This window comes from Topomyia yanbarensis, chromosome 3 (assembly GCF_030247195.1).
Source record: "Topomyia yanbarensis strain Yona2022 chromosome 3, ASM3024719v1, whole genome shotgun sequence".
Classification (NCBI taxonomy): domain Eukaryota; kingdom Metazoa; phylum Arthropoda; class Insecta; order Diptera; family Culicidae; genus Topomyia; species Topomyia yanbarensis.
The window spans coordinates 217,951,511-217,977,002 of NC_080672.1; the positions used below are offsets into that span (position 1 = coordinate 217,951,511).

The following is a 25,492-nucleotide window of genomic DNA, read 5'->3' on the forward strand; positions in this document are numbered from 1 at the left end:
ATTTTTTCGAGATGCTTTGCCAACTGTATAGGAGACGTGCTGTTTAAACGTAAGTTGCGAGTCTAGTATCACTCCTAGATCCTTCACCTGACTAACGCGTTCAATTTCAGTAATCAGTTCAGGTCAGCTCCGACAGCATAAGTCATTAAATTGACTTTACGCTTGTCCGGACATGCCGCAGACTCAGGTGATTCGCATTTAATGCCAAAAGATCCTGACTCCTGCTCTGCAGAAGACAAAAAGCTAAGTAACCGGGAAACTCTAAGCTTGTTCATTGACCCTACTCCACGCTTTTCTAAACATTCTTACTTCAAATCCTTGCTCTCCCTTGAGTACTATGGCTCTTAATATTTGAAAAATACTTCACCTTCCAGTCCCTTGCTAATTATATGTCGTTACAATATAAAAAAGTATTCAGTAGTTAAAACAAACCAGGTCTTTTTTTCGTGAGAACGATATCATCGAGCACTTCTTTTGATTTACACATATACGGTTCGTGCTACACCAGTTAGCGAAGGTTTCAAACTGCCGGTGGAGTAATCTACAATATTCAGTAGAGCTGATGAGAAGAAACATGTTGAGATCGTCTGCGAAGGACAGGCGTGGAATCTACAGAACTCGATAAGCGTCGTTGAAGTTAAGCAGAAACATCAGCGGTCCCAAGTGACTTCCCTGGTGTACTCCTGACGTAGAAGTAAATGTGGGTGCTTGGCAATCTCCAACGACAACCGCTATTTCTCGACCTGAAAGGTAGGATCGAAACAACTGCAACAGACTACCGTTAATTCTAAATCTCTCCATTTTAGCGATTGTTATGTCATGGTTAACTTTGTCAAAAGCGGCAGATAGGTCTGTGTAGATAACATCGGTTTGAGGGCGACGTTCCATACTCTCTGTTATGTAGTATGTTAGGCAAAGCAGGTTAGTCGTTGTCGAACGCCCAGACGTGAAACCATGTTGATCGTCACTTAGGTACTGCTTGCAGTGTGCCTGAAGAGGTTCCATAATCACCAGCTCGAACAACTTCGAGACAGTATTCAATGAAGTAATTCCCCGGTAATTATTGACGTCTCGATTATTACCTTTTTATGGACTGGGAACATATTCGCGGACTTCCAGCAGGATGGAATAATGCTACTGGCAATAGATGCTCTAAAGATGCGAGTCGCTAAAACGTCGATGTGCCTTTTCAAAAGTACTGAAGGGAATCCATCGGGTCCCGGATTGAAAGACGATTTTAACCGAGAACAAGTTCAGGTAATCATCATTTCATTAACATCGATAGCTCTTAGAGTTTGGCTCACAACCGGAACTTGACTAATAGCGACTTCAATTTGATCTACTGTTAAGGTCTCATCTGTGAACACATTCGCGAATTTCTCTGAAAAAAGCCTGCACATATCTTGGGATGTGGTAGCTGTGCAGCCGTTGAAAGTCATAGACGACGGCAATCCGGATTCCTTGCGCTGCTCATTCACATATTTCCAGAAACGTTTTGGGTGCGACTTGAGATTACGCTGAATATTTTGCTGATATCAAAAGAAATAATCCTGACTAGCTATAAGCATGGTTGAGACTGACGTAATAGTTTATAAATGGAATTGTGCGAAACTTGGTAAACCTCCGCAGAGCTGCTCTCTTAATGGACTTCAGCCGTCGCATCGTGCTCGTTGGCCAAGGAGGGCCGATTTGTTGATGATGAACTATCTTCGGGACGTGCCTGTCAACATAACCCAAAACATTGCAAAATGCTTAAACTGCCGTATCAACATCTTCGGGGTCCAAAATATTTAGCCAATCGAGAGTGGAGTGGAGATTGGTCTGCGATACTGCGATAACCAGCTTTATGGAAGTCGTATGAGACGGACCGGAAGAACATTGTAATCGTGGCGATCAATGGTGGGTGATGTGCTACTGGTTTCACTAGAGGAGAGGAAGCCATCACTACTGATGTAACAGAAACCTGTTCGCTGACAAAACAAAGATTTTCTCGTTGGCAACACAATCAATTTGTAGTAACGTGGCTAAGCTGTAGCTGTCAAGAAGCCTCACCGCCCCTGAGTGAAGAACGGAGTGATCGGAATCCGGGTAAAGAAATCCATTGCGGGCAGGTCTCCACGAAATGCTGGGGAGATTGAAATCTCCTAGCACGATGATCTCATCAACCGATTTAGCGTCTTCAAGGATGGTAAAAACTGAGCTGCAGTGTTCGTTAACACATTCGATATCACGGAATCGGTCGGGTGGGACGTACAACGCACACAAGTACAACTTACGTTCGCCAAGCTCGATTATCATCCAGACCTGTTCGAGACAATCCCAGCAAGTCTTTTCAACAACTCGAGCCTCCAAACTGCGATTAACTGCTACTAATACACCACCTCCAGTAGATTTACGGCTATTTCGAAGGTTCCGGTAGCAACTAAAAACCTCATATCCAGTACCGAACACTTTACTGGAAAGCGTGTCATCGTTTAACCACGTTTCGACGAAGACGATGATATCAAAACTGTTATCGGAGACTGCAAAGCGATATTCCTCAACGGTTGAATTGATATCTCCAACGTTTTGGTAGTATAATAGCAGCTTGTCTCGTCGTTGTCCAAGGCTGGAAATCGAAGAGTTTTGAGGCAAAAAAGAGCTCCCAGATGCTTCATACTTGCCTGTTGTAGGTTTGCGGAAGACCCCTCTTTCAACTCCACCACAGGACCGGGACGGCTGCTGGTCGCTGGTTGTAAGGGCTCGACTGTGATGGGGGGACTAAAGGCTTCCTCAAGACTGGTGGCAAAGACCAGCCGGCGTCCCAATACAAGATGCATCCGTCCGAATATGTGATCCTTGTCGTTGATTCCCGATTCCGGAAACTGACAGTTTATATCTTGCCCAGCTAGAGACGCTATCCAATACTTTCAAAAGGATCACCAGAAACTTTATACCTAGAACTTCAAGATGACTTCGGATGGAAAGAAGAATATCCCGCACAATTATCACCACTGGCACAATTCTATGCGTATCCTTCGCGATGTTCGCTTCAGAGGAGGGAGAGGAGGCTGAAACATAAGGGTTCACCCAACCAGAAAAAAAGAAAAACTATCAACCCGAACAGCGGGAGAAAACCTTCACCAGAACCACTAGAAAAAATACACCTTTACTCGGCTTTCCAAGTAATCACTTCAGATAGTTTTATTACAGTAGCAACAAAAAATAATTCAAAATTTTTCCATTGTCGGACTCGAACCCATTCTCTGTCAACCTAGCTAACTCTCATCACCGTCTTGCGGTCTTGGCTAATTCTTGCTCGGTTCGTCGCTTTTATTTAGTGTTTTACCCTGTGCAGCTAATCGGTACCGTGTTCATTGAGTGGCTTTTGTGTGCGTATTCCCTTTTCGCCCTAGGGTCTTAGCGTGTGTTGTGTAACAGGCGTATGTAGTATAACATATGTTCCCTAACAGGCGTATGTAGTATAACATATGGAACGTACTTACAACATTGACTTACGTAAGGCGTGGTGGTTGGCGGTTTCCGGAACCGGAACTGGTGCTGGCCGAAACGTTGACGATGCTCAGCAGAATGCTGACGATACTCTGCGAAACGAAAGCGATGCTCACGGTTGGTTGGCGATTCTGAACCGAAGATGGCGATGCTTCAGTTGGCTTTCCTCCCGTATTGCTGACGGCTCGTTGATGGCTTCCCTGCCTAGCAGCCTCGCTGCTCTTCCGGCACGTGGTATAAAATATGGAACGTACTTACAACATTGATTTACGTGAGGCGTGGTGGTTGGCGGTTTCCGGGACCGGAACAGGTGCTGGCCGAAACGTTGACGATGCTCAGCAGAATGCTGACGATACTCTGCGAAACAAAAGCGATGCTCATGGTCGGTTGACGATTCTGAACCGAAGATGGCGATGCTTCAGTTGATTTTCCTCCCGTATTGCTGACGGCTCGTTGATGGCTTCCCTGCCTAGCAGCCTCGCTGCTCTTCCGGCACGTGGGTCGAACTACAGGGTTAATTGAAGCTGGATGGTAGGATCAGAAGCGTCTCTGGCTACGAATGCGATGTGGCGGGATCTTGATCACAAATTGCCTATATGTGAAAATAATGCCAACATTCGGTTGGTATGAGAATACGCACTTGCACACAAAAAGCCAAAAATAAGGGAATTTACCTTAATTCACCGATTTACTCTTAGCACTCCGTGCGAATAAACTTACGCACTCACTTTTCGACCTGGCTAATTCTGCACAGGAAAAGGGAAATTTATTAGTTAAACTAATTAAAGGAACCTCACACAGTTTAAAAAAAACTACCTTAAGTCCTACACCGCGGCACAACTATTTGAACAACTCCTGCCTCTTCCACGATCCAGAACAAAGTGAACGCAAAGAGCTATGATATCCTCAAAATAAGCATTGATTCGAAACTTCGTTACCGGAAACGGTTAACTATTTCACAAAGTGCAATAGTTTCCCACCACAAATTTTGAGCCGAAGTCATCCTTTCATTCCCGATACCAAACATCATTAAACCATTTCGAGGGCATTGACTTTCAACCTCAGAAGTTCAGGTCAAATCGAGTTGTCTTTTTCCCGAAGTCAAAAACAACCTTTGCCCTCAGTTCGCTGTCTCTTTTTGTTCCCCGCGACAAAATGCTCGCAATGTACATACACTGTACGTATTCATATTAAAGGGCGCGCTGCCGACGTCGCAACCACCCGTTAAATGAGATTCCAAACGCCGACAAGATTGCCAGGCGCGCAACGCATGAGCTCTCGAAGCGTAGAGCCCCAGCTTCTAGGTTCACTCCACTCACTTTCTGGAAGAGAACGAGAGGAAAGAGCAGTATTTTATGTTGTACTGCATGAATGGCCGAGGGGCTATTCTCTAATATTTTTGGTACTTCAAGGTAATGCTCATTTTAATTCTTAAAATATTATATGTACAACGCTACATAATTCCTTTCTAATTTTTCGAAAATTTGATTGGATCTGTAACATTAGTTCAAAGAACCAATTACATTTTCGAAGGGCAATATTTGGCTCTCTTCTCTCTGGTTTTGGGGTCATAAGTTTTCATCGTCAATATATTGACTCCTCTTTACATCCAGATATGGTCAAATAACCACTCTGTTACTGACCATCAACGTTTCACAACTATGGTCTCCTGCAAAACCAATCGAGTTATTTCCAATATCCAACTTGCTACTTTTTTCCCGCGAAGTATGAATCAAAGCTACTATAAAATCATTTGCATAAGCATGCCAGAACAGAAAGACTGCTGCGAGTATCGTTTGGGTTGTTGAAGCTCCATTCTCAACCTCTGGTCTAATTCGAGTTTCTTGATAATGGCCTTTAAAAACAACAAACCGTCTATCTACGATGGCACAAAAACTTAGTGAATCGTGTTTTTCCTACTCCAGAACATTTTCTGAAAATCCAGGTCCAACGCTCATCACTAAAAAAATGGTCTACACCTCGATTAGAAAAATACCCTGAAATGTATCCAGGCAAAAACTTTTTCATCCTCAAAAAACTCTATTTAATTTTCTAGAGACTGCTCTAACCGTCGAAAAAATCCGATTACGAAATATGAATTTCTTGAAAATTATTACACAGTATCAAAAAATACATTCACACACCCCTTTGCCTCTTACCATTCATTCTATTGCCAACCTCACGGTAAATCATCTATCTGTCAGTCAGCTTTTTTCATCGTCTAACTCGTGCCGCGAAAACTGTGAAAAAAATATTGGTCGAATCTTGCGGATTCTGGGACTGGAAGCTCGAGATATGGACTACTTTTACGGATCTGTCCAGAGGATAGTATAAAAACTTCGTTCCTTTACTCGAAGATGTGAAAGTTGATTCTTTGTTTGCAGTATAAGTATGACTTCAACTCTGGCATAACCGCCATGACTTATCTTGCTGAGGAGAAGTATGCTACCGGACTTTTTTGATTTTGAGCTCTACTGAAGGAAAAAACCGATTTAATCCACCTTGCAGTGAGATGAGACATTTCTTACACATTTCACTATTGGATTAGTTTGCAGAACTCACGAGTAATAGGCACCCAACTAGAGGTGGGATGAAAACAGTTTCTAGTCTTGCACGAATAAAATCTCGAATAAACTGAATAAATTATAGAAATCAATAAAACGAACGAAATAAAAAAGTAAAGCAAAAAATGAAATAATAGGTTTGGGACCATCAATAAATGACGTAGCATTACATGGGGGAGGGGAGAGTTTTGTATTTTGTGATGATGTGTGACGACAGGGAGGTAGGGGGTCATGTCATGCTACGTAGCTTTTTTAAAGGGGTTGACCTGATGTCACGACAATCACCCGTTTCATCTAACTAACATCGTTTTTGATTTTTTTAATTTTTTTACGGGGACAACGAGGGGGGTGAGGGTTACGGTCAAGCTACGTAATTACCAGGGGGGTTATAGAAGTTTGTGACGAAATGCTACGATGGGGGAGGGGGGTGTTAAAAATCACTCAAAAATGCTACGTCATTTATGGATCATCCCTTTTTAAATTCATGAAATGAGTAGAAAAATTAATGTAAACCAAAATTACAATATATACGAATCAAATTAGATTAGGTTATTAAATAAAAATTAAGATTATATTTAGAAATAGTTATAAGATTAATAGAATAACTTGACTCATACTAACAAATTGAATGAAATAAAACGAATAACTCAACATGAAATGCATAAAATTAAAGATATGAAAAAATGAATCAAATGAATCAAATGAAACAAATGATTCAAATGAATCAAATGAATCAAATGAATCCAATGAATCAAATGAATCAAATGAATCAAATGAATCGAATGAATCGAATGAATCGAATGAATCGAATGAATCAAATGAATCAAATGAATCAAATGAATCAAATGAATCAAATGAATCAAATGAATCAAATGAATCAAATGAATCAAATGAATCAAATGAATCAAATGAATCAAATGAATCAAATGAATCAAATGAATCAAATGAATTAAATGAATCAAATGAATCAAATGAATCAAATGAATCAAATGAATCACACGAATCAAATGAATCAAATGAATCAAATGAATCAAATGAATCAAATGAATCAAACGAATCAAATGAATCAAATGAATCAAATGAATTAAGTGAATCATATGAATCAAATGAATCACATGAATCACAAGAATCAAATAAATCAAATTGATTTAATTCGTCTAGTGAATACAATGAATCAAATTAATGAAATGGATCAAATGAATAAAAAGAATGGATGAACAAAATGAATAAAGTAAAAAATAAATGAAATTCATAAATAAAACAAACGAATCAAATAAACAAAATGAGCTGAAGTGATAAAATGAATAAAAAGAAGAAAATTAGCAGAATTAAATGCATTGATTAAAATGAAAAATTGAACAATGGTAAAAGGTTATGAATTAATATAAAGAAATAAATTGAATCAAATAAATTATTTGGATGAAATAATTAAAAATGATTAAAATGAAAAAGTAGTCAGATTATTAAAATGAAGAAACTGAACAAAATGAATAAACTGGAAAAAATGAATAAAGTGCATACAATGAAAAAAAAATGAATAAAATAAGTTAAATGAATGAAATGAGTAAAATGCACAAAAAGAATAAACTGATCAGAGTGAATCTAAAGAATGAAACGAATAAAATAAGTAAAATGAGCTCGGACGAACAAAACGAATAAAAAGATGCGGAATGAAATAATTAAAATGAAACGGTCATATATTTGAAGCTAAAAACATTTTGGAATTAAGAAAATGAATAAAGCGGATTGTACGAATTTGAGAACCATTGCATCAAAAAGTTTTGAAATGTTTTGAAAATCCCATCTTCTGAGAAAAGGCTAATAAATATGCAATGGCCTTTCTAGGGCTTCCATCTTTTTTTGGTTTTATTCTTTTTGTTTTCATGCTTCTTTACTTGACGGCGTCGTTTCACGATTATCTGGTGTTTCTACTTTATTGTTGGACCTTAATTATTTATCAGGAACCTGGAACGTTCAATTTGCTTTGGAATTCGAAGTTTACTTTTTGGTCACATAATAGAATTTACTGGACCAGTATTTTAGCACGCAATTGAATATAGTAAAGTGAGACAAGGTCACATGTGCTTTCAAGCCCCTTGAACAGAGAACGACAGGGGGAATGCATTTCGTGAATGAGACAGGTAGATATTTCAAATATTTTATTTGCATTGAAGTAAATAGTGTGAAATGTCTAGGCTGTATGTCGATAGCATAAAAGCCGTGCATTCAGTTGATTGCAATGCAGTCTATTTCCATTCATCCTTATAGCTTTCATATTGTTTCGTTCGGAATTCTCGTGCAGAAAATATGGATAAATAAGTCCTATACAGACCAATACTGTGAAAAAGAAATGGTTCAAACTACTCAGTACATCCAGATATGGACGACGATAAGTTAGAAGACACATTGCAATTGCATCCCACATCGAGAGTGGGTACTTTGGGAGACTTCTTTTCCTGGATCTGATTTGTGGATATTTTTGGTCTTTGATCCGTTTTTTCATGAAAGTTCGTACCAATACAACGAATGTGCAGCTGATATAACTCATAGTTCATTCGCCTGCGCAACGTTCCGTCTTCCATCTGCAACACCTTTCGTTCGAAAACTCCAAGAGCGCGTTGGTCCTCCACGAGCATAGTCCAGGTGTCGTGGTCGTAGAGGACCACCGATTTAATCAGCGTCTTGTAGATAATCAACTTCGTGCGGCGGCGAATTTTGTTCGATCGGAGCGTCCTCTGGAGTTCAAAGTAGGCACGATTTCCCACCAAGATCCGTCTCTGAATTTCTCTGCTGTTATCATTGTCGTCGGTTACCAGTGAGCCCAAATACATGAATTCGTCGACCATCTCGATTTCGTCACCGTCAATCCGAACTCGGGTGGGAGGTTCACATTGTCGTCTCTAGAACCTCCTCCTCTCATGTATTTTGTCTTCGAAACGTTGATGGCAAGTCAAATCCTGCTGACTTCAGCTTTCAGTATTTGAGCATATATTTCATTCAAAATTCAATAGAGATACGAATAGTGGAATGTCTATTTTGAAAATTTTCATCGTCAAACTTTCATATTACCCAGTTAAGCCAAATATTTTTCGGATATAGCCATGAATTTCCTTAATTATAGTGTAAATACAGGCTTTGAATAGAATTGAATTAAAATTGAGTTGATGTAGCAGCAGACAAAAAATAGTTTTGTTTTCTCAAACCTTCGCAATTACAATTAATAAATATTTCGATTGGCAGATTATCACACAACTTAGAAATGGATACAGAAATAGCTAGATAGATGCGATAGAAGAAAGAGAGAGCGAAAGAGAGAGAGAGAGAGAGAGAGAGAGAGAGAGAGAGAGAGAGAGAGATGGGTGGGGGGGTCGTGTGAGGAATGGCAAATGATGGTTAATGCAGTGACATTAATTTTATAGGTATATTATTATGATATATTGATTTCTTTCATTCTTGTCATAATTAATGTGAGCAGTAAAAGGAAAAAAAACTAAATTTTCGCTAGATTTTTGGGCTTCAAACATACAGTACAGTTGAGAAATCTTTTATCTCACTACTAGGTGAATTACTTGTTGATCTGTGTATTGATATACCATCCAACATTTACCTCATGATTGAACGCAATGCCTAATCCAAGGGATAAATACTAGAACTCACTGTTTCTTTATCAACACATTATTTTGTCTTTAAAGTGAACTTATATATTGATTTTTGAAAAATAGTTAATTTATTATAAAGGTAATTCACAAAATGTTCTCAACATCGAATTCCTTGAATCACGTAGATGTGTTTTCATACCCCGATATTCAAAATCGGTTTAGTGTTGCCCCTAAAACACCAGTAAAGCAATACTCTGTATGAAATAATCTCATTTTAAATTAGTTGAAATTGGAAAGCGAGGACAAAAAATGCATAATGTCTAATATATCCTCCGCTCGCGCACGGATTTAGACAATCTAGAGCTTGTTACAAAGGTATTTTAACAAGCTTTCTATTCATGTGCAGTTTGTTGGAAAATATTGTTATTTTCAAAAGTTATTCGTAAAAAACCAGCTGTGTTTTGACAAAATCGCCCATATCTCAGAAAGTAAACAACATATCGAAAATCAAAAATAATAGTGTCAAATGGCAACGTTAGGCCTTTCATTTGAAACTAATTTCATTAAGATCGGTTCAGCCATTGCTGAGATAATGACATGATATTTTGTACATACATACATACATACACACACATACAGACATTGCCTCAATTTGTCGAACTGAGTCGATTGGTATATGAGACTCGGCCCTCCGGGCCTCGGAAAAAGTTTCCAAAGTTTGAGCGAATCCTATAAATTTCTTTTGCAAGAAATGTAAAAATGAAGGAAAATGGAGGAAACAAAATCAAACTGGATTAAATTATATTTCTTCGATATATAGAAAAAGATGTGCCGCACGGTGTGTATATAAAATGACCTTATTACAAAAAAATAAGCATCGCTGAATCTTTCGCTATCCGATAGCAGATCTTTTTACCTTTAATTTAAGACTTGTTTGAAAATAATCAACCGAGGGTCAACGAACATTTTTATTTTTTCAATTCAATTTGGCGAACTATCGCCAAAAGAAGTAGGGGCCAAAATAATCAATCATGCCATATGTATTCGATAACATATAAAATGGTTTCAATTTGAGTATATATTCCTTGCTTTGACGTGAGTCTTTGTTTTTTTCCTTTATCAGGGGTTTTTAGGAACATGTCCACTGGAACACAGAAAGAGAAAGAATGACCGGAGCGCACAGTGGTACCAAAGAGCAAAAAAATGGTTTTTAAGATTGCGTCAAGACGGTTGATTTTAGCAATATGGTGTCTTCAAGAAAGTTTCTTGGAGTAGAACTCCCCTTCTTTCTGCCTTATCGGATTGATGATTAATTCCCCTAATAGTGAGTTACGATTTTTTTCGTCAATGATTCAGATAGATAAATACTTCTTTCAGCAAAGTTGCAGAGAAACTCGTTACAAACATTGTACTTGAAGACTTCTGTCGTAATTTTCAGTTAAATCCTCGGGTGCCAAAACGAACCGGTGGTCTTCCATCATGGTTCCTGTTCTACTATTTTGCCACTTGATCCGCTGCTTCAGTGCTGGTTCTTCGAGCGATCCGTTTGCCACGCTGTTTGGTAAGGTATTGGAGGAGCCACTTGATCCGCTGCTTCGGTGCTGGTTCTCGAGCGTTTCTAAGCTATCCGTTCGCAACCGCCGTTCAGCAAGGAACTTTGGGAGTCACTGGATCCGATGCTTCGGTGCTGGTTCGTGAGTACTTATAGGCGATCCGTTCGCCACGCAGTCCGGCAAGGGATTCGGGGAGCCACTGGATCCGCTGCTTCGGTGCTGGTTCGTGAGTGCTTCTAGGCGATCCGTTCGCTACGCCGTCCGGTAAGGGATTCGGGGAGCCACTTGACCCGCTGATTTGGTGCTGGTTCTCGAGCGTTTCTAAGCAATCAGTTCGCCACGCCGTCCGGTAGGGGATTTGGGGAGCCATTGGATCCGCTGCTAGTTCGTGAGTGCTTCTAGGCGATCCGTTCGCCGCGCCGTCCGGTAGGGGATTCGGGGAGCCACTGGATCCGCTGCTTCGGTGCTGGTTCGTGAGTGCTTCTAGGCGATCCGTTCGCCACGCCGTTCGGTAAAAGAATAAGGATTGATTGTCACAGCTTTGCTTTTTTATAGTTGCTTAGTGAAAATTATTAGAAGAAAATTATTATTGTTGCCACGCTACCCAATGAGTACTAAGTGAAGCGAAGAAAATGATTTTGATAGAATGATGGAAAAAAGGTGGTTAATATTGAAAACTATATTTCAAAGGATTTAAAACATTTTTTTTTATAAAACTTAAATAATCTTTTTTTTTAATTTTTTTTTGTCTATAATATCTTAATCTCTACAATACTTCTCTCCTCTACTCTTTAATAATATTATATTTCTAAAACATTCTGGTATTATTTCATTTATGCAATGTGGCAATTGTGCATTGTTTTTCTCGGTTCATAGGAGGTTTCAGTTGTCTTGTTTTATGTTTCTAGCCTTGATTGATGATGTAATTTTTGGTTGACCTGCAACATTAGTTTTTTTATATATACTAATATATTTTAATATTTATTCACTTACTTTACTTTATTCAAAAATGCTGTACAGTAACATATCTTTAAACTTGCTTGGTTTCATTTTTGTTCTCTTTGGTCGCTGATTGATTTCTATGTCGTGATCGATTGTGTTCTCAAGGTCCATTCCGATTGGGTCTGTTTCTCCCAATTTTTCTGTTACCGATTCCATCTCTGTGTCAATCATTTTGTTAGTAGATTCTAGTAAACATTCTGGAACCTTTTTAACATCTTGTACATTGCGAGAGTATTGAACCCCTCTGTCGCTACGAATGGTCACTTTTGCTCCGTCTCTTGCAATTATTGAATATCTTTCTGCAGAAAATTCCGGGTCCGATTTCAACTTTTTCTGCTTAGCGACCAAAACGGTATCTCCTACCCGAATATCCGATTCTTTGGCACCCCTTTGACAATCTGCGTATTTCTTGCTTTTCAACTTGGAAACTGCATCTTTCTCCTTAATGTCGGTGCGATCCAACAATTCAGGAGAATTTGTTTCCCAAAGGCACGGAAAAGTTCCACGGAACTTCCAACCAACTAATAATTCGAAGGGTGTAACTCCTAAACGTGACAGTGGTCGTACTTTGTTGTGTAGATGTACATAATTGTCCAATGCTTTCCTCCAATTAATCTTGTCTAACTTGGCCGCTGCTAAGACATGTTTAATACCGATATTCTGCCTTTCAACTGCCCCGTTAGATTGGGCACTCATAGGGATGGACTTTCGTATCTTTATGCCTCTGGCTTCCCATGTTTTGACAAACTTATCGCTCTGAAAAGGAGGCCCATTATCGCTCTGTATTGCCAAGGGATAACCCCACACTTCAAAAATCTTCAACAGAACAGAATTAGTTGAGTCGACATTGACATGCTGCATTTCGACTACATGAATGTACCTAAATATAAATATTGGCATCATCAATCTGAGTTTAACTTAATGTTTATATCACAAGTATATACCTAGAATAAACATCCACTACCACCAAAAATTCTCCGTGGCCGAAATCTTTGTCAGTGAAAAAGTCTATTTGTTGGATCTCCCATGGTCCTTGTGGCAATTCTCTAGAAGTGAGTGGAAGTGGAGCATTTTTCTTTGACAATCTTAGGCATGATTCGCATTTGTCTAAATGTTTTTCTACCTCGTTACTCATACCAGGCCACCAGAAATAGTTTCGCAAGATACGTTTCATTGATGAAGCCCCCATATGGCCCTGATGTGCCAGTTCTATTGCTTTCTTCCTTAAATTATGCGGCAAGATCTTCTTTGAAAATCATGGCACCTAGCACACGCATATATTTGGATTGACATTCGTATGCTTGCATACCTGTATTCCATGTGCCAGATTTCAGGGATTCCCGAATTTCTCACTGAACTTGGTCGATCTCAGCTTCCAATTCTATTTCATTCCAACTTATCTCCATATTTCCCACGTCAAGAGAAAAAAGTGAATGAGCGTCGGAGGAATCATCAAATGATTCAGCTGGTTTATCTTCCATCACCAATCTTGAGAGTGTGTTCGCAATGTTCATGTCACCCGGGACGCTTTCAACCGTAAAATCATAAGGCTGCAAACGCAGCGCCCATGCTTCTGCTCGCGAAACCGCTCTTTTTCCAATCCGATGAATGCCACCAAAGATAAATTCGTTTGACTTCGCATCAGATCTTATCTTGAAGGTTGTGCTCATTAAATAATTGGAGAACCTTTCTACACCCCATACCATGGCTAAGGCCTCTTTTTGAGTATGCGGATACTTTTGTTCTGCGGTAGACAATGCTTTTGAAGCACACGCAATGACCCTTGGTTTAGAACTGCTATCAAATTGTACTAGAACAGCCCCAAGACCGTGCGGCGAAGCATCCACATAGAGTTCGGTTCCATCTGTTTGATTGTAATACCCTAAAGTTTTGATCTTTGTCCAAGCGTTGCATCTTAAGTAATCGAATTCTTGGTCCAACTCCTTGGACCAATAAAATCTTTCCGCTTTTGCAAGTTCCCTTAATCGCCATGTTTTGTCTGCCCTATGAGGAATAAATCTATCCACGTAATTGATTAATCCCAAGAAGCTTCTTACTTCATCTTGATTTCCAGGTCTGCGGAACTGTTGAATTGCCTTTATTTTCTCATCTTCTATGCTCCAACCACTAGGCGACAAATTGAATCCCAGAAACGTCACTTCTTGTTTCTGCCATAAGCATTTACTTTCATTGATCATGACGTTGTGATCATCAAGACGTTTCAAAACCTCTGCCAGGTTTTTATCATGCTCATCCTTTGTTGAACCAAACACTAGAATATCATCCTGGTAGTTTACAGTGCCCTTACATCCCGCCAGAATAACTGATTGCATAGTCTCTTGAAAAATATCTGGAGCATTACATAGGCCAAAAGGAAGGCGCCGACATCTGTATAGTGTATCACCTGAGAAAAAATTTGTCAAACGTCGACAACGCTTATCTAGCACGATATGGAAAAATGCATTTTTGAGATCTAACGTTGAAAACCATTTTGCCCCATGCAATTCCATTAGTATCGATTCAAAAGTAGGCATTTTGAACGGCGTCCTGTAAATGCATTTATTTGGGCCTCTCAAGTCAATGACCAAGCGAATGTCATTCTTTCCTTTTGGTACTACCAGTAACGAGGAACAAAAGGATCTATCCATGTCGTCTGTAACTGGTTCAATAATTCCAGAAGACAAGAGCTCATTGAGCTTTTGTTGTACCAACGTTTTGAAATCTGCTGGGATGTGCGTATATACATTTCTAGAGGGAGGCAAATCCTGATTGTAGTATAGTAGAACTGGCGGAACGTTGAATTTTGGAAACTCTTTTGGGGGTGTAGCTGTTACTGCGTTTACTAAGGCGAGCTCACATTGCCAGATATTACCGCACACACTGATTGGAACTCGTAGTCCCACGTCTAAGAGGCTGTACCTTGCTGCTGTGTTGAAGCTCAGCAACGATCGTGCCTCTTCGATTACGTAGAATTTTTCTAAGAGGATTGGTCTTTCTTTGGAAATATACAGTTTGGCCAAAAACGTTGCTATTACTTTGATTTGTCCTGGTGAAGCATAGGCGCGTAAGGTTTTATCTGACGTTTCGCATACATCATGCAGCTCATTTGCAATAGACTTGTTCAGAAGCATGTTGAGCCATATTCGTTTTGCGATTGTATTAACTTGAGCCCCAGAATCTATAAAAAAAAAGTTACTCGTGCCCCAGCTACATGGCCAACCACATATGCATCTTCCTCTGTCAGTGGATCAAAAACTGGTGCAGCGCATGTTAGCTCGTCTACGTCATTGACATTATGTTTTGTTTGGACCTATAAACGTTCAAACAATCAGTATTGGGTAATATAATGCCCTATATTTAAGCTACCTTATCTCACATTCGCCAGCGAAGTATAATTGGCCCATGCATTAACTTAAACTCGATTCCGCAAATGAATCTTTTAATAAGATGAACAACACTTTATGGCCGATATTTTCACTCGATATTCACGTTTCCCATATTTGATCAGGTGAAAATTAAACCATCTGAATAAGGAAATTGTATAAAAGATATAAAAAATGTTTTGCAGTTTGTAATATTTTATTTGTTGAAATTCAAGCTTGATATTCAGATCAAAATTCAATTTGTATGTGAGATAAGATACCTTAAAATTACACTATTCTGGCTGTACAATATCATGTACCTTTTCATCGATGTCGTCACCATTTTGCGTGATCGCTGCAAGTTTTGGTTTTGGTTCTTCGTCATCCGATCCATGTGAAAGCTTTTGTGCAATACCTTGTCGAGACAGAGCTGAGCATGTACGAGCAAGATGACCACGCCGGTTACAATTATGGCACACCTTATCGAGGTTTGGACAATTGGCAGGGCCATGATATATACTAGCACATCTCCAACATGCGCTCTGGGATGACCCTTGAGAGCGAGATAGTCCCCGCTGGAACGGTCCTCTTCCACGCTGAGTTCCCCGGAATCTTGTCCCAGATCCACGCCGGATTTGAACTCGTTGATCTTGCGATAATGCTGCTACTGTTGCAGTGCTTTGACGATTCAGTTTCTGGTATTCATCTTCATTAAAAATCTCCATCTCTCGGTCTCGTACCATAGCAATCAAGCTATTCATGTCACCTTGGTTGACCCAGTTACGTTGTGCCAGAACACGTACACGGCTGTCGCTTGTTCCTTTGACAATGGTACGGACTGTAGCTTCCATATCTTCTTCTTTGCCATAGTCATATAGCTTAGCGGCGTTTGCCACTCGTCGCACATAGGAAACGCTAGATTCCCCTTTGAGTTGTATGGTATTCATCAACTTGCCACGTTGTCCGATGATGTAGGTTCTCGATCCGAAATATCGATCCAATCGAGCAATTGCGTTGGAGAATGGGTGGGTACACTCCTCTGGCATATCATTAGTCGTTGATGTTCCTTGCATTACCTCTAAAAGCTTCGTTCCGGCTTTGATTTTGAAGATGTCCATCTTCGCATGCTCGTCGGTTGCACGGACTAGGTTGAATGAAGCAGTGACAATCTCTTTCCAATGCTCATAAGCCTTCTTATCAAGGTCAGTTTCGCCTTCTGATGGCTTGCATTCTGGAATGTGTAACGATCCCAGAGACATGTGATTCATGGTTGCCAACAGAGACTCGTTTTCCGATACGCGACAAACGTCAAGTGTAGTGTCCATTCTTACTTGTGTACAGACGCGGCCGACGGTGGCCACTGATTATCAAACATGCAGGCAATAGTTTATCAATCGAATGAGTTAACACAGTTTCTTAGGTTTATTGACTATATCCATTCTGCACGTCACACGTCTGTTACGCATAATTACCCCTGACTACTTCCAAACCTAGGCACAGAATGATCACCGTCCAAATCACTTTCACTTCAGCGTAATCTTCGCTCAAAAATAATTCTTTTTCTAAATCCCTGAGTGGCTTTTTTCCGATGAAGCAGATCACTGCTCCTCACAATTATCTTCTCCCGACTGACTACTTCCGGCTCACTTACTTGCCTTAATACTTCCACGACCGACTTCCACGACGGACTACAACGACTGGATACTCCGACTGACTTCTTCGCCAGCGCGCCTGTTGCGCGTGCGAACCCTAATTAACTTTTCACGACAGACCTCTTCCAATCTGACGCAAAAGACTTTTATCATTTCGTCTGTGTAGACTTCTCTCTGAGAGAGTCTCAGACTTAAACAAAACATTCTTTCCACGCTCGCGAGAGTAAAGACCCCGGTGGATGAATCAGTAGTTCACTATGACTCATACTCGGAAGCCTTTACTTTCTATAATAGCGTCGCCGTCTGCAGCTAGCAGCAACAAACTGTGTTTAATTAAACAAAGTGTTTATTCTTTTCCGTAAGCATATGGCTTGGATAGCGCGAGTGCATCAAAATATCAGCTTGGCTTAAGGCTGTAGCTGGTGATGTAACCCAGGAAATTAGCTTCCATGGTGTACCACTTGGAGAAATTTTCCAGGGTTGATGCTGGCCGAAAACTATGGGCGCTGCATGCCCCCTTACTTACTGAGCTTGATGTTGCCTCGGAGAGACGCATCATCAAGACGATTGCGCGGGTCATTAGAAAAATTTGTGTCAAAAAGTCTTTTGTGTCCTAACTCCTAAGATTGCCATTACAAAAATCATATTTGTTATTACTTTTGTCAAAACCAAATATTTACAATTTTCTATCATTATTTGACATTTTCTTAACATCCTAACTTTACGATGGTCCTAGTGTGCACCCCTGCTGTCCTTCTCGCGGCTCGTCCAATGCTTATACCGGTGTTTTCACCAGTGTGCTGCCTGGCTGCTTCCTCTCGGGTCGATAATGGTTTTCGGGACTTTGATCTCGGGGCACCTCCTCTGGTCCTGCACCCTCCTAGTTTCGTTTATATTCGCACCAGTCAGAGTTTGGTGTTTCTGACTGTGCCTTCCATTCGCCTTGCTTCGGGATGTCCAACCACCAGTGTCTAACATGACGGTGGCTGTCTTTCGGCGCAAAGTCGGTTTTGGTAATTCCGACTGCGTATAGTGCCTCATTATTGGAGCGGCTGACTGGGCTTTTGATTTTCTCCAGTGGTGTCTTCGTTCGGTAATTCACCGCAGTCGGGCGTTATGGTAGTTCCGACTGGGGCAATATATATGTGTTGGCCGAGCATCAGTCGAATTGTAATGTGTCGACTGTGCGGCATGCTTATTGTTCTTGTATCATCGGTCAGAGTGTAATGTTCCTACCGAAGCACTTTGTAGTTAATTATATGACCGTAGTCGGGTTGTGATGTCCCGGCTGTAGCCTTTTTGCTCGTGTTTTGGAGTGAGCCGGGTATTGGCTGTACCGACTTCACTCCCTATGTCTTCTTCTTACTTCCAGCAGCGTAGCGGCTTTCCGTTTCTTGTTCTTGTTGTCTTCTGTGGCGCCCCTCAATCGTTCCCGTCACCACCTTCGACTGGTTCCATCCTTATCGAACGCGTTGGGTAGTCTAACAAAGCTACCTTAATCCATCCTTGTCGAACGCGGTGGGTAGTCTAACAAAGCTACCTTAATCCATCCTTGTCGAACGCGGTGGGTAGTGCTCGTGACTACCTTCTCCACAGGGCACACACTTCTCTGGACTTCTGCTTCCACTTTATACAAAATCTCCTATGTTTAGTAGTTATTATTATTTTTGTCAATATACGTTATTTGCTTATTTGTTGTACGGTTTTGATAATTTGGCTGCTATAGATTATTATTGTATTAAAAATATAAACAAACTAATTTTTTTTTGTGTTACCTTCATTCTCAACCTGTAATTTACTATATCTATTTAATTATTTCAATTTGTGTTTGTTTTCAATCATTTGCTTTAATCTTCAAAATTTGTCATGTGTGAAATTACTTTTGTTTATAGTTTGTTTTAAAATGAAAACCGACTCGATTGGCAATCTTCCTAATCTTCTAATTTATTTTTGTCGGTGATTCTTTGCAAAAGAAAAAGAGTGTTAGTGGTTAGTATATTTCCCCCAATTCCTTCTTTTTCCCCAGATGTGTTTTTTTTTCTTTTGTTTTTTTTCGAGATCTTTTGCTACTTTGCTCATTTTAATAATTTCGAGTTCTTTTGCCTATTGTGCTCGTTTTTAGTAAATTTCTTTTTTGTGATATTGTTTTAGGCTCGAGATGGATAATATATTTTTTTGTGTGTTCCTCGAGTTGTGTCTTTTTTTGTAATTGTGTTTTTTTCATAATAATTTTTTTTTCATAATGCATTTTTTTTCTTAAATTTTTTTTTTCAAAAATGTTTTGTGTCGACAACATTTGTCGAAGCGAGGTAAGTGTTTTTGCGGGAATACTTCGTTATCTTCCTTCCTGTCTATTGTGGCTATTGTGTATTTGTTGCTTCGACAGGATTGCTAAACCGCTGTCACCACATGCGCCGTAAATGCTTACGCACCGTGGCGGAATTGAAGAGAAACACAAAGGATAGGTAGAAAAAAAACGATATATTTTCCCTACTTTTCTTACAGGATCTGTATAGACTACCCTACTGTGCGATTCTTTTCGCGCCTAACTATTCGAAACTTAAAATCGATCTCGGTTGTTGGCAGCCAGAGGTACGCACAGTACATGGGGCCCAGCCTTGATCGAGTTAATTGAAAAAGGGAGAAAAAGAAAAAGCCTCGATTCTAAATCTTCTGAAGTTTATATAGTAAATTTCTTGCTTACTTCAGCAAAATTTCAATTATTGACTATCTATCCCTGTTCAGCATGCGATTGACATTATATTTGTATTAGTGTCGCATCGCTTTCTATCTTTCTCCTTCGTTTGTAATTTTTATGTTAATGTATTCCTATTCTCCTCTATCTTAAAGTAACTCTTGCTGTCTTCTATTATTTTACGAAGGTTCCCCGAACGTGAGTACTTCCTAATTGGTTTAGTGTTAGTGAGCCTTCGGTTCTCGCTAGAACCTCGTGTTCTCTTGTTCTAACTAAAGCTATTCGTAAGTAGTTGAACGCTCTATTTCCCGAACATAATTATGCATTTGTATCGATGCGCTCACAATCATAAAAACGCCACGCCTATGTAAATAATTACGTTAATTAATATTGGCACAGCCAAATTCTATACAATCGTATAAACACCTGCAGCCGGTGTCATTGGAAATCGATTATTTACCGCGGATACTTATAAACAATCATTAATTCTTCGAGCAACACAGTGACTCACGTTTGTTGTGCTATGTGCACCGCGACTTAAGCCGCTGCGTTTGCAAATTCGCTAGTGGCGAGTTCTTTCAGGTCAACCTTAGAATTGTTGGTTGCGCATTTTTAGGTGTTTACCATTGTGGGGCTGTTCACTTGTTCACTTGACGTACTGTTAACTTCTCTGTCTAGAAGTAACCGATCTTTTTCAGATCTTACCGCATTCAATTCGGTTTTCAGCGCGATCAATTCTTGCATAAGCATCTTTTTTGAAATTCTATTTTTTTTTAATTGATTCTCAGAAAACTGCCTCGACTACAGTTCCAATTACAGGTTCTAATTACTCTGCCTGGACTAAAAAAAATTGCATTCAACGGATACTGCCTCGCCTGCAGTCCCAGTATTCTAGACACTCTGCCTCGGCTATCAGAGGTCAATTTCATTCACCGGATACTGCCTCGACTACAGTATCTTTTTTTTATCGTCGATCAGACTATAGTGAAACTTACCGATTGGGAGTAGACGTGGTTCCGGTACCATCTGCGCCATTGTCGTAATTTTCAGTCAAATCCTCGGGTGCCAAAACGAACCGGTGGTCTTCCATCATGGTTCCTGTTCTGCTATTTTGCCACTTGATCCGCTGCTTCAGTGCTGGTTCTTCGAGCGATCCGTTTGCCACGCTGTTTGGTAAGGTATTGGAGGAGCCACTTGATCCGCTGCTTCGGTGCTGGTTCTCGAGCGTTTCTAAGCTATCCGTTCGCAACCGCCGTCCAGCAAGGAATTTTGGGAGTCACTGGATCCGATGCTTCGGTGCTGGTTCGTGAGTACTTATAGGCGATCCGTTCGCCACGCAGTCCGGCAAGGGATTCGGGGAGCCACTGGATCCGCTGCTTCGGTGCTGGTTCGTGAGTGCTTCTAGGCGATCCGTTCGCCACGCCGTCCGGTAAGGGATTCGGGGAGCCACTTGACCCGCTGATTTGGTGCTGGTTCTCGAGCGTTTCTAAGCAATCAGTTCGCCACGCCGTCCGGTAGGGGATTTGGGGAGCCACTGCATCCGCTGCTGGTTCGTGAGTGCTTCTAGGCGATCCGTTCGCCACGCCGTCCGGTAGGGGATTCGGGGAGCCACTGGATCCGCTGCCTCGGTGCTGGTTCGTGAGTGCTTCTAGGCGATCCGTTCGCCACGCCGTTCGGTAAAAGAATAAGGATTGATTGTCACAGCTTTGCTTTTTTATAGTTGCTTAGTGAAAATTATTAGAAGAAAATTATTATTGTTGCCACGCTACCCAATGTGTACTAAGTGAAGCGAAGAAAATGATTTTGATAGAATGATGGAAAAAAGGTGGTTAATATTGAAAACTATATTTCAAAGAATTTAAAACATTTTTTTTTATAAAACTTAAATAATCTTTTTTTTTAATTTTTTTTTGTCTATAATATCTTAATCTCTACAACTTCAACTCTCTATCTTTTAAGTTTTTAGATATAAAGGCCCCTTAAAAACAGTTTTTTCCTCATAAGTTTTTAGATTTTTTCCAGTATAGAAATGTTCTAGAATATTATTTGGACTATTAACGTGAAAGTCAGGTAAAATGATTTTTTCGTTCTCGGAGATTAACTCAAAAATAAAAGCGTTTTTCGAAAATCCAAGAATACTTATCTCTTCGTAATTAAATTTTCTACAACTAAGTATGCTTGGATTTTTGAAATTTTCCTTTCTGAAGCCTGGAATGTCTTTTGAAGCAAGAAAATGGCTATAATTCCGCTCTGACAACATGAATCGAAAATTGAAAAACACTGTTCGATGCGGAATTTCATGGGTAATTCAAATGTATAATAATATATACAACAATTATTTCGAAAATAGCATAAATTTTCATTTTCCGCCTCATAGTTTTGGATAGTTTTTCCCGTTTTCATTGATTCTTTTTACGCAGCGCATCGCTTTGTTTCGCAATGAGTTGGTGTGCGAGATGCACGGGTGGTTCGATGGCATAATATTGAAAGAAAAAAAATGCATGCAAACAATCCAAACAAAACGATGCAACTTGACAAGTACAGAAAATATTAACTATATTGGACTTGCATGTTACTATATTTCAGAATAGTGTTGAAGTACAGTATAGTGTACACTTTATTTACTAAATCGTTTGTTTCACTTTCAATGCCGGTTAGGTTGATAGCTATGAGTATACATATTGTGCGCGTTTCTGATATTTCTGCTGTTCGTATATAAGGAAAACCCGCTGATCAAATATTTGTGCTCATTTCGTTTTTGTTGCTTATTGTTGAAGAGTAGGTAAATGGAATATGATTTAGATAATACTCTTCTGCAAAGTTCTATTAGCTATAATAAATTGGAGCGGCGATACCAGAAGCCATAGACAATTCGTTCACAAGCAGCCAATTGTAAAGTCCACCGATAAAACAAATCAAAGTCACTTTCGACAAACTTCGTAGTTCACAGAAAAAATACTTTGTAATGTTACATTGATTATCATGCACATAGTAGGAGCATGCAAATAGATGTAAAAACAAATCATTTCGCAAACACGCGTGTTTTATTTAACGGATTTTTCTATGATTTTTCACGTCAATTGAAAATTACTCTTTCATTATTTGAAAAACTAATGCATTTCTGCTCTTATATTCGGATGTGGTTGAAAAATACTTGACGTGTAATATCATATGAATAAAGAGGTAAAATTATATGACTTTTGATGCTCTAATTATGTGCGTTGATACGAATTTTATTTTCAATTAAATTTTCGATTCAAACTATGCATGTTTACAACCATGCTTGTTTGCATGTCGTATAAATTTCATCATATCTTGGTTTGTTGATTTCTAGTGCACAACACAATCGCAGGGCTAGTGCTACTGAATCTACTGTTCCAATAAATTTGTTCTATTGATAGGTTCTATACGACTTCTGGTTATATTTGAAGAGTTGTATACAATAAGGTTCAAAGTTACACAAGCTCCTTCAATAATTTTGGGCAAGGTTTTGCCTGAAACGGGCCTGATTCTCGCAGATAAGCTGTGGGCCGTAGAAGAAACACATTTGACTCGGAATATTGTTCAAAAATCTTCCATCACGGTCGTGAATCATAACTGATTGCATGACTTATTTCTTCCTCATCCTGTTGATCGTCTTGCAAATCTTCCGCGCCACGTTCCTGATAGTATCTGCTTGTCGTACCCATATTTTTTACGGCTGTTGTAAGTTTACTATTCCATTTTCTATTATGACTTGTAACCACTAATGACTGACGTGCAAATCATGTTTTCGACGTGTGTAAGAGAAATGACGACCCTTTCCAAATGACAGCAATAAGTAGCAACTTGCCACTAACCCAGTAACCGGCGTTACGATCAGCCGGCAGAATTGCAGCAATCGGTATTTTGAATAGATCGTTAATTTTTACAACACTTGGTCGCTCGAGGTGTTTGTCTGTTCTCTGTAGTAAAACTATTCGAAAATGAGTTACCGGGAATCACGTTTTCGTTATGAGAGAATATTCACTGCAAAATGTGATATTTATCAAATAATTAAAACTTAATATTATATTTTGTTATTTTTGTTGTCAGATGTCCAAAGATAAAAACATGTAATAAAATATAATTCCAAAGCCAAAATGCTTATAACAATAATCTTCCAAAATGTAAAAATGTAGTAATCTTCGAGATAATTTAAATTTTGTTGCAATCAAACTCTCAATCTAACATTTCGGCCTGATCGACCTACTGATCATTATATCCTAACAGGTAACACGCCACCCTTTGGGAATATATCTAACAATTATTTGCTGACATAGTTTTGGAGTTTATTCTGATAAAATGTTTGAAATATTCTTAACGTTTTAGAAGTAGAACTGGAAAGATATACTCTTTTTTCGGTAACTTATACGGATTTAGTCGGCATGATTTATAATAGACACATGGAGCTTTCTCTAATTGTGTGCTCCAAGTAATGTGAAATTCATTATAAAATGTATCAATTTGCATTAGATTTTATTTTACAGAAGTTGTAGGCAGTATTTACAAGAGTAATAGTGTTTTTTTCTTAATTTCAAACGTGAAATATTCGGAGCGATTGCGTAATTATTTTTATAGGGAAATGGTAAAAGGATATAAAATGAAAATTTGAAAAACGATGGTTAGAGCTTGCTTGGAACAAGCCAGTTCGTCAACTTATAAGAAATCCTGCAGTAGCAATGAGTTACATCTAACCCCTCTAAACTGAGCAATAAAAATATGCAGAGTTAGCATTTCTATTCCCGTCTCTTTTATTCTACTGTGATTTTTATGCATTTTCTAGTATATACTTCTAGCAGGCATGCAATGAGTGGATAGACCGAATATGTCCAATGCATGAAATTTACAGCAGAAGAAACGAGAGGCAGTAGTATACTTTTCTATTATACTATCGGTGAATAAATATAGTTCTGCGTGTATACTTGGGCGTGTAAAGTATGCGAAGATTCGTACTTCAATACTCCATCACTTCGAGCTGCCTCAAATTATGTGATAATACAACTCACTTTTTAAAAAGTTGCGATTCATGTTATATGTGCAGGCAGAGTATGGCATTTTTTTAAATTTTAGAGCATAAGTGAACTGCATTTAGTTTTAAATTTGTTGAAAATACCCAACAAAATCAATACAATAATAGGTAGGTTATATAATTGCTCAAGAAAATCGAATTTTTACCGAGGTCTGGATGGCCGAGTTTCATATTCATTTCGATACAGTCAATCGACTACAGCAAATGTCAGTGTGTGTATGTACTGGGAGACAATAAATAATACCTTTTCTTATAGTAAGGTTTAAAAAGCTTCAAACGCCTTGCCTGTTCAGTATGGGACTCACTTTTGTGTCAAACATTAGGTCGTTTAGATCATCTGTGTACTTGAGCCATTTGACTTCAAAAGTCCAATTAGACAGAGACTGGCGGAGAGTTGCCGTGAGTCATTTAGCTCCCGTCGATATCTGCTCCAATAGATCCCGGCTAAGAATACCCCTAAATCCGACTGAGAGTTCCTCGTTGCCGGAATTTTTACCGACACCGAGGTGAGGAATTCCAAGAA

At 39.3% G+C, this 25,492-nt stretch overlaps 2 protein-coding genes across 7 annotated transcripts in view; both read right to left on the minus strand.

Moving 5' to 3' along the window:
* Positions 1-25,492, minus strand: part of LOC131691036 (JNK-interacting protein 3) — a 1,253,801-nt gene that overhangs the window by 1,076,103 nt on the left and 152,206 nt on the right. The gene's annotated exons all lie outside the window — the stretch shown is intronic.
* LOC131691037 (uncharacterized protein K02A2.6-like) lies at positions 11,964-13,469 on the minus strand. The gene is made up of 3 exons (XM_058977183.1): positions 13,155-13,469; positions 12,202-13,090; positions 11,964-12,146 (listed from the first exon to the last, which is right to left on the minus strand). Exons 1-2 carry the CDS (start codon positions 13,397-13,399, stop codon positions 12,208-12,210), a joined length of 1,128 nt encoding a protein of 375 aa, XP_058833166.1. The 5' UTR covers positions 13,400-13,469; the 3' UTR covers positions 11,964-12,146; positions 12,202-12,207.